This window comes from Notechis scutatus, chromosome 3 (genome assembly GCF_049901735.1).
Source record: "Notechis scutatus isolate UNSWTSFEM ecotype Mainland chromosome 3, rNotScu1.2, whole genome shotgun sequence".
Classification (NCBI taxonomy): domain Eukaryota; kingdom Metazoa; phylum Chordata; class Lepidosauria; order Squamata; family Elapidae; genus Notechis; species Notechis scutatus.
This window is the reverse complement of record NC_142011.1, coordinates 206,870,716-206,883,660: the sequence shown is the minus strand read 5'-3', so window position 1 is coordinate 206,883,660 and position 12,945 is coordinate 206,870,716. Positions and strand designations below refer to the sequence as shown.

General features: G+C 42.7%; 1 protein-coding gene across 1 annotated transcript in view; it reads right to left on the bottom strand.

The window, feature by feature from the left end:
• Nucleotides 1–12,945, bottom strand: part of ADGRB1 (adhesion G protein-coupled receptor B1) — a 380,456-nt gene that overhangs the window by 173,115 nt on the left and 194,396 nt on the right. Inside the window, exons 7-8 of the mRNA XM_087958904.1 lie at nt 10,548–10,723; nt 7,497–7,661 (exon numbers count right to left, since the gene is read on the bottom strand). Coding sequence (XP_087815030.1) covers nt 7,497–7,661; nt 10,548–10,723 — 341 coding nt within the window. The remainder of the gene's footprint in view (nt 1–7,496; nt 7,662–10,547; nt 10,724–12,945) is intronic.

Sequence of the window (12,945 nt, the reverse complement as noted above, 5' to 3'; positions counted from 1 at the left end):
AGAGAAGCTGTTCCATTGAATGGTTGTCCTCATTGTCAGGAAATTTCACCTTAGTTCTAGGTTGCTTCTCTCTTTGATTAGCTTCCATTTGTTGCTTCTTCTCCTGCCTTGTGGTGCTTTGGAGAAGAATCAGAATCACAATACAGATGGGACAGACTTTGAGGTCTTCTAGTCCAGCCCGCTGATCAAGCAGGAGATCCTATACCATTTCAGACAAGTGCCTATCCAATCTCTTCTTTGAAATCTCCAGTGATCCAGTCGACTAGAAGTCACTTCTCCTGGTGATTGACCAAACTCACCCACTTGTCATTCCACCATCAAGACAAGGATCTGTGGACAACCCTGATTTTGCACCAGTCTGCCTTGGGTACCATCGGTGCCTGTTCTTAGTCCAGGAGATCTTCTTCTTGATGACCCACGCTTTAGTCATCGCCTGTTTGGATTGCTGTAATGTGATCCAAGTGCTGTTAATCTTCAAGATCATTTGGAAGCTCTAGCTGGACCAGAACGCAGCACTGCAGATATTTTTGAAGCACTTTTTTTAAAAAAAAAAAATTACAGCCATATAACACCAGTGCTCAGGGAGCTGCAGTGGCTCTCCGTGAACATCCTATTGTAATCCAAGATGCTGGTTCTTCAAGCCCTACTTGGCTTTCAGGCCGGAAGACTGTATCTGTTATCTCTGCTTGTCCCACCAGATCTAGCAAGGGGGACATGCTCCAACTCCTTTCCATCAAACAATGTCATCTCATTGGACCCTTCTGTAGGTCAGGCCCGAACCCAAGAATAACACATGGTGAATTTTCCAAGCTGAGTTCTTTCTTGTTTCAAACCTATAGACAGAATATTGCCAGATTGAACACTCTACTAATTACATTTACAATATTCTTTGGGAACTATTAGGGAGGGGATGTCTTCATCCCCTTTCTCTCACACATAAGTTGCCTCTTACTCCTCTGGATTTCACCTGCCTGGGAATCCATCTCCTTACAACATTCCATCACCCGTTTTCTGCTCTGAGGAACCACATCCCCCTTGAGATCAGGAGGCAGGAGGACCTTAACTTCATTAAGCTTTTTGCAAAGTGGTAAAGACCTACCAGCTGACCAAAGCATTTGGGCTAGTAGTTTAGGCAAGCTCTGCTAGTTAATGATTGTTTTTAAAAGTTGGTTTGGGTTATTGTTTTGACCAGGTGCCTTTCTTTTCCATTAGCTTATAAGAGCATTCATTTTGAAAAAAATAAAAGGTGCACCTCATTTTTCAAAGCACTACGTGGATTGTTTAGGCAAGCAACCATAAGCAATGTTCTTTCTGGATGCAAACCATAGCAGAGGTCTCAAAAAGTCATTGGTAGTTTGAGAAGAGAGGGACGGAGAGAGAGAAGACAGAGAGAGGGAGAGAAATAAGACACGAGAAAGAGAAGAAAGAGACAGAATGAGAGAAAAAGAGAGAAAGGAAAGAAAGGGAGAGAAAATGAAAGAGAAAGAGAAAAGAGAGAGGGAAAGAGAAGAGAGCAAGAGAGAGAATGGAAGAGAGAAAAAGAATGAGAGAGAGAAGGGACATAGAGAGAGAGAGAGAGAGAGAGGAAGTGGAAGAAAGGGAGAGGGAAAGGAAAGAAAGGGAAAGACCATGGGAGAGACAGAGAGAAGGAGAGAGAAGAGAAAGAGAAAAGAGTAAGAGAGAGAATGGAAGAGAAAAGAAGAATGAGAAAAGAGATGAAAGAGAGAAAGAGGTAGAGAAGGAGGAAGAGAAAATGAGAGAGACAAAAGAGAGATAAAAGAGAAAGCACAGAGTAAAAGAGAGAGAGGGGGGATCAGTGTGGTCAAACTAAGACAGGCCTGAGTAGCTTCCAGGAAGACAAATTTAATTTTTTCTTCCCAGAAGATTCTAAAATATATCCCTTGGCAGCTGATGCCAAAAAGCCAAGAGTTAGAGAATTTAATTATTATTATAAATTCAGACTTCCCCAAAGACACTTATTGGAACTAGCAGTATTTCACTGTGCAAGTTCCATAGATCCACTTTATGTCTATTTCAGCAATGAAATTTAAGAGGAGTATCTTCCTTTTTGGCTCCTGAAGGTGGAAGGGTCTACTTGGGCCTCAAAATCTACTCCCTGCTCAGTCAAAGAATCCCAGTTGAAGCATCCCCACCGCATAGAATGTAGAATAAACGGGTTGGGAGGGACCTTGGAGGTCTTCTAGTCCAACCCCCTGCTCAAGCAGGAGACCCTATACCATTCTAGACAAATGACTGTCCAATCTCTTCTTAAAGACCTCTAGTGATGGAGCCTCCACAACTTTTGGGGGCAATTTGTTCCACTGGGTGATTGTTCTCACCACTAGGAAATTTCTCCTTAGTTCCAGGTTGCTTCTCTCCTTGATTAGTTTCCATCCCTTGCTTCTTGTCCTGCCCTATTTGGAGAATAGGTCAACCTCCCCTCTTCTCTGGGACAGCCCCTCAGATACTGAAAGACTGCTATCATGTCACCCCTAGTCCTCCTTTTCATTAGACTAGATATACCTAGTGCCCTCAATTGTTCGTTATATGGTTTAGCCTCCAGTCTCTTTATCCTCTTTGTTCTTCTTCTCTGAACTATCCAGATGCTGTCCAATGAAGGGGACGTGTGATGTGACACCCGGAAAAAAATACAGCATACTTCACTTAATCCTCCAGGGAAAGATTGAAAGTTAAACGAGGTCCAGGAAGAAGAACATCATGGCTTCAAAACCTAAGGGACTGGTTTGGACAAAACTCAATCGCATTTTTGTGTGTGTGTGACCGCTGATCAAAATAGGATCGCCAACACGATCACCAACATCCGATGATGAATACGGTACAATAAGAAGAAGAATGAAGGGGAGGCCACCATACCAGTGGTGGTATGCTACCGGTTCAGTCCGATTCACTTGAATCAGTAGTTAAAAAAAGCCTCCGAGAATCAGCTAAGAGGAGAAAGAAGAGAAAAAAATGCAAAATTGGCCTTCCCATCTGCCCTTGCGCTTTTCTCTCCTTTATCCTCTCTGCGGATTGCCTCTTCGGGCATCAGCTGGTGTGTGGAAAGCTGTGCGCACCTGTTAGGTGTGTGCACATAAGGTGTGCATGTGTGCGCAAGTGCATCCCTGAACCAGTAGTGAAACAGGTAGGGTCCCACTGCTGCACCATCATACCTTTAACTCAGGGGTCCCCAACCTTCCTTGCACCAGGGACCTTTCATAAGAACAACCATGCTTCGTATTGTCTTGTGGAATCGCTCGCTCACCCGTCGCTTACATGGACCAGTTTCCAGCAGGCCATGGTGTTAGGGTTGACTGTCTCAGACATCTCTGCTTGCAACCCGACAATAGAAACTAAGGAGGGGAGAGGGGACTAATTGGAGTTTTTGGGAAGCTGGGAGGGAATTGAGGACTTCAAGAACACCCATCTGTGGCCAGAGAGAATTTTTACACCCCAAGGTCAAATGGTGGGAAACCTCTGAAAGGCACAGGCTATTCCCAAAACAAACTGACTGTATATGATGGGTGGACAATGGACAGTGGGTGGCCCAGGAGAAAAAGGGGGAGCTTCTACCTAAGCTGCTTTTCACGCGATAACCTCAGAACTGGCTTTGCTTCTTCTGTACCTAGGTGGCATTATCCGTAAAGCTATACTCTTGGAAAAATGATACCCCAGAAGTTTTTTTTTTTTTTTTTGCTGCATGTGCCAATGGGACAATACCAGCCCATGGATCAGAGGTTAGAGGACCATGCTCTAACTCATAGACGTCACCATCTGTTGTGGTTCGTTGGCAGTCTGTGCAGATGGCAGTGGAATTGGACAGTGGGGAAGAACGGGAACCAGTCAGGGAGTCTGGGGAGGATTCGGACAAGGGTTCGGCATCTGATGCAGAGATGGAGCCAGGCCTTTGGAGCCTCCAGAGTCTGACAGCAGTGAGGCAGAGGAACAAGGGAAACCTGTTCCCAGTGTGTACATGCGCAGAGCTGCTAGAAGGTGACAGCAGCTGAAACAAAAGGGGCGACTCGGGAGTAAAGCTGGGAGGTGATTGCCCCTCCCATAAGGTATAAAAGACAGGCAAAGATGATGAAACCTTTGCAGGAAGCAAAGTCGTTTGTTCGGTTCAGATTCATTCTTGAAGCTCTTTGTACTTCGGTTGGTTTTTTTTTTTCTAGTTCATTGGGCACTTCTGTTATTGGCAGCACTTCACAGGAACGCAAGGTGAGTGCTTATCTCGAGGGACTGTTTGAGATTCATTACCGGCTGGGAATGAAAATAATTCCCAATGTTGCAATAAAACAAGACTTGTTTTTAAAATAAGCATGTGCGTAATGACTGTCTTGGAAACCTTGGCCAGAACACCATTGAACTGTCCATTGTCAACCCTGGGGCTTCAGTGCTGCCACACCAGAGCTGCGGGATAGGGAGAGGGGATTACAGATAGCTGGGGCTGTATAGTCAAAACAAAATACTTTCTCGTGGGAACCAAGGACGTTCTCACCCCTGGCTGGAGGAAGGAGGAGTGATGTCACCAGACCAGTGGATACTGCCTTGATTGGGCCATGTGACTGATTGTTTGGGATTGGAGAGGAAACTTTCATTTTTAATTAGATGAAAATCAAAGGATTCTTCAGAGTTGGTTTTCACCAGAAATGTGCCAATATGATATTTCGAATAAATCTATTCTTTGAAGAACCTACCTGCCTCAGAGTTTTTGCTTGCAATGGATCTATTACTTGGCATCCATATTGCATGAAATATTTTATCTAAAACTTATGCAGGTTCTACCTTGTTCTAACTTCCATATCCTGAACTCCAGAACTGTTCCAGAATGGTTAAATAATTGGGAATCAACCCCACAAAAGTCTCAGAAATCACCAGCAACCTTTCTAGTCCTTCCAAAGTACAAGGACCCCACCGTGACTTTCCACTAGCTGGTTCTTGACTGTAAATTCTTTCCCAACAACAGCTGGAATGATTTTGGACAGCGCAATTCTCTTTCTTCTGTAATTTGTATTCCTCATTCAGAAACTAATCAAATTAATTTTTGAGAAGGAGCTGAGATGGCACGTGTGCAAAATTTTAATAATTGGTACAATCAAAAGAATAATTTTTTTCAAGGAACTACTGCTGAAGTTGAAATATATCTTTCTCCGAACTTGGCAACTTTAAGACTTGTGGACTTCAATTCCCAGAATTCCTCAGCCCGCATGGCTAGTTGAAGAATTTTGGGAGTTGAAGTCCACAAGTCTTCATGCCAAATTTGGAGAGCCCTAGTCTACAGTGATGTTTGTCAACCTTGGAAACTTAAGCATTTTTGGACTTCAACACCCAGAATTTCCATCCAAGCATGATCTTCTGGAAGCTGAATTCCACACATTTAAATCTTGACATGATTCCTCTATTGGAGACACAATTATCATGTATAAGCCATTTCTTATTTTGGCCATATCGTACAGGAAAAAGCAATTTCCCATTCTGGTGAGAGAGAAGTTCCCTGAAGATGGGCTCCAACACAAGTCCAAAAGCTCAGAAGACTAAACCATCTGGATCCAATGACCGATCCAGATGGGATCCTGCAAATCAATTATGCTTGAAAGAGTTAGCCATAAAAGGAAACCAGATCACCAAAGAACATGGCTGGACACCATCAAAGCTTTGGCACCAGCTAGATGTTGTGGGCTGTTGGCCGCTGGCCCCTCCAGCAGCCGAGGAGGAAACGTGGGAGTCAGGGTTGGCATCAGGGCAACCAGGGAGGGGGAAGAGGGAATGGAGCTGGAGAGAGAGAGAGAGACAGCCCTCCAATGGAAAGTCAACAGCCCCCAGGTCTGGAGGTGGTTGATAAGGAAGAGGAGGAACAGCTGTGCCTGATGCATGGATGCGCAGAAGGCAGAGGAGAGGAGAGCAGTGGAAATCTATGGGCTGGTCCTTGGGATGGAAGAGCCACCGCTGCTACCAAAGCCCCATCCTAACTCTGGGGATAAAAGGCAGGGGGTGGAGATGAATAGATATGGAAGGCAACTATTCATCTCCAGGACGGATGGACTTGTTAGCCTGCATTGAGAGAGAAAATTTTTGCTGCGGCTGCTGACACTCCTAATAAATGAATCTTTGAATTCGCTCCAGAGGGTTCGTCGTGTTTGGGGAGCGGGTTCAGAACACCAAAATATAGAACAATTAGAAGAAGCAGTGCAAGGTCAGAAGATGTGGTGAGACCTGGCCCATGGAATCACCAAGGGTTGGACACAACTGAAAGGATCTCATCATCATCATCATCATCATCATCAAAACAATTGCTACTAACCTGCCTTCAATCAAGGACTTGTATAGGAGTCACAAAAAGGGCTGTGAAAATATCTACAGACCCTTCACATCCCGGACATAAACTGTTGCAACTCCTTCCCTCAAAACGATGCTATAGAGCACTGCACACCAGAACAACTAGACACAAGTATAGTTTTTTTCCCCAACGCCATCACTCTGCTAAACAAAGAATTCCCTCAACACTGTCCAACTATCTACAAAGTCTGCACTACTATCACTATTCATCGTCTCATCACTCCTTATCACCCATCCCCTCCAGTGGTGGAATTCAATTTTTTTTTACTGCCGGTTCTGTGGGCGTGGCTTGGTGGGCGTGGCAGGGGAAGGATACTGTAAAATCTCCAGTCAGAGGTGGTATTTGCCAGTTCTCCGAACTACTCAAAATTTCCGCTACCGATTCTCCAGAACTGGTCAGAATCTGCTGAATACCACCTCTGATCCCCTCCCACTTGTGACTGTAATGACTGTAACTTTGTCGCTTGTATCCTTACGATTTATATTGACTGTTTTCTAGTGTGATTTGATTCCTTATTGTACCCTAGGACTATCATTAAGTGTTGTACCTGATGATTCTTGACTCTTCACGAATGTATCTTTTCTTTTATGTACACTGAGAGCATTTGCACCAAGACAAATTCCTTGTGTGTCCAATCACGCTTGGCCAATAAAGAATATTCTATTCTATTCTATTCTATTCTATTCTATTCTATTCTATTCTATTCTATTCTATTCTATTCTATTCTATTCTATTCCATTCCATTCTATTCTATTCTTTCCTTATTTTATTCTATTCTGTTCTTTCATTATTCTATTCTGTTCTATTCTATTCTATTCTATTCTATTCTATTCTATTCCATTTCATTCCATTCTCCCTTCCTTCATCTCTATTCTATTCTATTCTATTCTATTCTATTCTATTCTATTCTATTCTATTCTATTCTATTCTATACTTTCCTTATTTTATTCTATTCTATTCTTTCATTATTCTATTCTGTTCTATTCCATTCCATTCCATTCTCCCTTCCCTTCATCTATTCTATTCTATTCTATTCTATTCTATTCTATTCTATTCTATTCTATTCTATTCTATTCTATTCTATTCTATTCTATTCTATTCTATCCTATCCTATCCTATCCTATCCTATCCTATTTCATCATCATCATTCTCAGCCACTTACCTGGACACCTCCGTTCATTGCATTGCTTGAATTCTTCCTTGGGACCTTGACATGGCTCTCCTCCGAAGAAAGGACCATAGCACACACGGTCACGTTTCTGGGTTCCCCCTCCACAGGTGGCAGTACAGCTTCCCCAAGGACCCCAGACCTGCCATTTTCCATCCACTGCAGCAGAAGGACAAAAATGACAAGAAGCGTGTTGCAACATTCCTACAGAAAAGGAAGGCCGAAAGAACACCAGGCCTGCAAAGGCAATGCCTGCAACTAATAAATGAGCTTCAAGTCGATCTCAAATGTACTTTTATTTTTTATTTTTTTAAGGCAACTGGACTTTCTCGGTTTTTCTCCTTGGAAAACATTTCACTTTTCATTCCAGAAGCTTCTTCAGTTCTGCAGTCAAGGGCTTTTCGGATGACAAGCAAAATGTTTTCCAAGGAGAAAGACCAAGGAAGTCCAGTTGCCTTTTGGAAAAAAAAAAATCACCTTTGGGACAAACAAAACCTGGATGATTGAGAATCTCCATAAATGCTTAAATTCAATATAGGTAGTCCTCAATTTACAATGGTTCATTTAGTGACCCTTCAGAGTTACAACGCCACTGAAAAAGTGGCACAGTTGTTTTTCACACTTACAACCATTGCAGACAGCTGGTCATTTGCATCCTTTTAGACAGTCGTTGAGGCCACTTGGAGGTTTGTCCATGTCCTCAGAGGCCACCTGAGTGGTGCAAATGGGCGTGGAGTCTTCTTGGAACTGCTGAAAGGACTGTGTTGTAGACTGGGATTAGGTGATGCTTTGACCCTCCTTCTCTGTTGAGAGAGGGCTGTTCAATTTTGACTAAGGCAATTTTGCACTACTCAGGTGCCCCTGAGGACACAGATAAACCTCCAAGTGGCCTCAACAACCCTCTAAAAGGATGCAAATGACCAGCTCTGTCTGCAAGGAATATAAATCCTTCCTTTCCCCACCATCCAGTCAGAGCTGAAGAAGCTTCTTCACTTGAGAAGCGAAATGTCTTCAAATAAAAACCAGAAAATCCAGTTGCTTCTTTAAAAAGCAACTCTGGGATGTTTCCTTGTATGTTGCATGTATATGTCACCCATCTCATAGTTCAAGACAATAACTTGGTCCTCAACACCATTAAGACCAAGGAGCTTATAGTGGACCATAGAAGGAACAGATCAGACATCTAGCCCTTGCTTATCAATGGAGACCGAGTGGAGCAAGTGGCCAGCTTTAAGTTTCTGGGTGTTACCATAAAAGAGGACCTGACCTGGGATGCTCACCCTGGTCAAAAGGGCCCAGCAGAGATTAGACTACCTGAGGCTTCTCAGGAAACAACAACTGAATGGAAAACTGCTGGTGACCTTCTACCGCTGCATCAGAGAGGGTATCTTAACTTCCTGCACCTGTATATGGTTTGCCAATTGCACAGTGGCAGATAGGAAAGCACTCCAGAGGGTGAACATCATTGCCCAGAGGGTCATTGGTTGCTCTCTCTCCTCTTTGGAAGAGCTTTATAGCTCCCGCTGCCTTAAGAAAGTTCAAAACATTCTCAAAGATCCATCTCATCCTGGGGGCACCCTTTTTTTGAACTATTACCATCTGGCAGATGGTACAGGACAATAAAAACAAGGATAAATAGGCTGAAAAACAGCTTCTATCCCAGGGCAATAGCTCTGTTGAATTCTACTGTACAGTGTTGATGTGGTGTCAGGGTTTTCAATTCAATGTGTGGAGTGTGAAGGATGTGCGTTTGTGTTTTTTTCCATGGCCATGATGTGCACTGAAGATGGTACGAGGTGCAATGACAATAAAGTAAAGTAAACTAAAATCGAGGCAGTTCCATCTGGAGAAAAAGTTTGGGCTGAAGTTTCAAAATCTTTAAAAAATTCTTCTAAGAAGCATGGAAGTTCTGCTTTTAGAGAAGATATATTATGGGAAAGGGAGACTTTCAAAGCAATGTGCCTTCCCTCATTTTCCCAAAAACCAAAATATGATGTCATTAATACAGTTTAGACACCAGGTGGCACTAGACTTAGTTGTATCTGAGTGGGATGAAGACTTTTCAAAGAATGTAGATCAGTTTACATTTGAAAGACACAACAAGCCAACATAAATGTTGGTTTCCTGATCATTGAGTCCTTCAGTTCTTCCATGTCATCTTTTTGTATGTTTAACAAGAGCAAAAGGTGAACTGCCCTCAATGAGAAAGTGTACCTAAGTCTATTATGGGTAGTTTCGACTTACAACCATCATTGAACCCAGAGTTATGGTCATAAGTCCTTGTGGTTAAAGGTCTAGGCATCACGGGACCAAATCTGATTATTTTGGACATTTTTGGGGCAGTCATTAAAGTGAATGCTGTGGTGACTAAGCAAATTCGTTTCAACCAATGGATTTTTTGGGAGGTGGTGGTGGAAATTGGAAGTAAATACCAGAAATGGGTAAAAAAATGTCAAAAATTGGGGTCCCATGACCACAGGATGCTACAAATGGTTGTAAAGGTGAGCAGGATGCTACAAATGGTTGTAAAGGCCCCAATGCAATCATGTGACAGCAGTGTGTGTGTGAGAGAGAGGTGGGGGAGCAGAGAGGGACAGAGAGAGAGAGAGAGAAAGAGACAGGGGGGAGAGGGAGGGAGGGAGAGAGAGAGACTGTCATAACTTTGAAATGAGTCATAAGTAGATTTTTGGGGCCAAACTTCAAATGGTGTTGAAGCAACCAGTCCAAAGTTGAGGACTATGTACACGATAGGAATATTGACACATTTTGTATAATCTTCATTGAGACAATAGCTCAACATCTGTGAATCTCTCTCTCTATCTCTGTATATGTTTCTCTATCTCTCTTTCTTTTTGTATCCATCTCTCTCTCTCTCTTTCATCTTACTATCACTCTTTCTTTCGTTTCATCTATCTCATCTATTTCTGTCTATCTAATCGCTCTTCCTCCCAAATGTATTGCCCACCCATGATACCACATAAATCTTCCATTCCGTCCCTGGTCTCCAAAGATCTCAACTTGGGAGGGGTTCCCCATGAAACCCACCTGGACACTGCCGAAGGAAACAGTCTCGGGACTCGACCCAGGGCCCCTGGCACTCCGCCCCTCCGTACGAAGGTCCGTTGCACTCCCGCGTCCGCTGCTGGGTGCCATTGGAGCAGGAGGTGGAACAGGAACTCCAGCTGGACCAGGCATTCCAGTTGCCGTCCACTGAGTGACCCAAAGGAAGAAAAGACAGGAGACAGAATGTGAAAACCGCTTTGGCATGGGTGGGGTCCACATACCAGCATTCGGTTGCAGCAGAGATTGTATCGATGGGAGAGAAGATTCGTAGCTGAGGGTTGAGGTCCTTGGTGGTTTTCTTGCAGATGTTTCATTACCCAAACATCATCAGTGCTAGAAGGGAGTGGAGTTTGTGGGGAGGAGGAGGAGGAGGAGGAGAACCGTGGGGTCCTTGGTGCTCACCAAGCTTGATGGTTTTCTTGAAGAAACTTAATTACCCAACTAGAGAACATCAGCAGTGCTAGAAGGCACAAGCACCACTTCCTTCAGCACTGAAGGTGTTACCTAGTTGGGTAATGAAACATGTGCAAGAAAATCAACAAACTCAAAGAGCACCAAGGACCCCACAATCCTCTTCATCCTCCTCCCTTCCACTTCCTCCCATCCTCCTCCTCTTCACAAATCCTACCTCCTTCTAGCACTGATGATGTTACCTAGTTGGATGATGAAATGTCTGCAAGAAAACCACCAAGCTCAGAGAACTCCCTCCTTCCCTCCCTTCCATCCTTCCTTTCCTCCCTCCCTCCCTCCCTTTTCATGATTCTATAATTTGGAACCTTAGTTTGCACTGTAGTAACTTCCCAGTTAAATGTAGATCTTGAGATAGGGGATTTCAATCTCCACAGCACAGAAAGGCCATCGTGCCCTCTTGCCAGACATAGTATAAATATTTGCCCATCAAGAGTCATGAGCTACATATGTGCTTGTTTCAAAAATTAGATTTACTTAGCTGCCTTCCAAATCTTCCTGTGGCTATAATCTCAAGAAGAAGGGTAAGAGGAACAAGAGCAAACAATCCTGAAGGAGAAAGGCCGTTTATCCAGACTGGGAATATTGGGATTATAAAGCCCATCCTGGAATGGTAGAAGTCACAGAGGAATACAAGAGAAGAATTTAGCATAGACCTTCCAGCGATGGTTCTAGTAATGACTTGAACAATGGTCCCTATCCAACAAAATGAAATTCAATGTGGAGAAAAGCAAGATTTTACAGTTAGGCAGAAAAAAACAAAGCTACAAGTACAGTATTAGGCGAAACCCGGCTCAAAAACAATAACTGCGATTTGGAGTCCTAGTCGACAATCACTTAAACATGAGCCAGCCGTGTATGGCAGCAGCCAAAAAAGCTAATACAGTCCTTGGTTGTATAAACAGAGGCATAGAATCAAAATCACGTACAGTATTGGAGGAAAATTAGTAATCGGCTTGAAGAAATCACTAAAGTTAAAATTGAACGGAAACCAGAAATATTTTTATTAGGAATTCTAAAACAAAAGATAAGTAAAAAAAAAAAAAATCACTATTATACTCCACATTTTAACTGCGGCAAGGCTTGCCTTTGGCCAAAACTGGAAATGTAGAAATACTCCCCCTGATCATAAAAAAAGTTTTGGAATGCACAGAAATGAACAGGCTATCACTGGAACTTAAAAATAAAGAGGAACCAGAATATTACGAGATTTGGAATTGTTGGTACAATTGGCTAGAAGATAGACATGAAATTAATAAAACAAAGTCAAATAAAAAGGTATGACAGAAACTAGTAATATTGTATGTAACTAGATTTGTAATATATAATTAGATGAAACTTTGTATTATATGTTTAATGTAATAATTGTGAAAGAGTATTTCACATAATTTGAGAGATGTCAGAATGAGTGAACACCGTTTGGCTTAAGTTGCGATAAGCGGAAAGTTTGATTTTATTGTATTTGTATAGATTTGTTTAATAAAGTATTTTTATTTTAGTACCTCTTTATAAAGCCTTAGTAAGGCCACACCTGGAATACCGTATCCAGTTTTGGTCAACACATTACAAAAAAGATGTTGAGACTTTGAAAAATTGCAAAGAGGAACAACTAAGATGATTAAAGGCCCGAAAACTAAAACTTATGAAGAACGGTTGCAGGGTTTGGGTTTGGCTAGTCTAGAGAAAAGAAGGACTGGGGGGACATGATAGCAGTCTTTCAGTATTTGAGGGGCTGCCACAAAGAAGAGGGGGTCAACTTATTTTGCAAAACATCAGAAGGCAAGACAAGAAGCAATGGATGGAAACTAATCAAGGAGAGAAGCAACCAGGAATTGAAGAGAAACTTCCTCACAGTGAGGATAATTAACCAGTGGAACAGCTTGCCACCAGAATTTCTGGGTGCTCCAATACT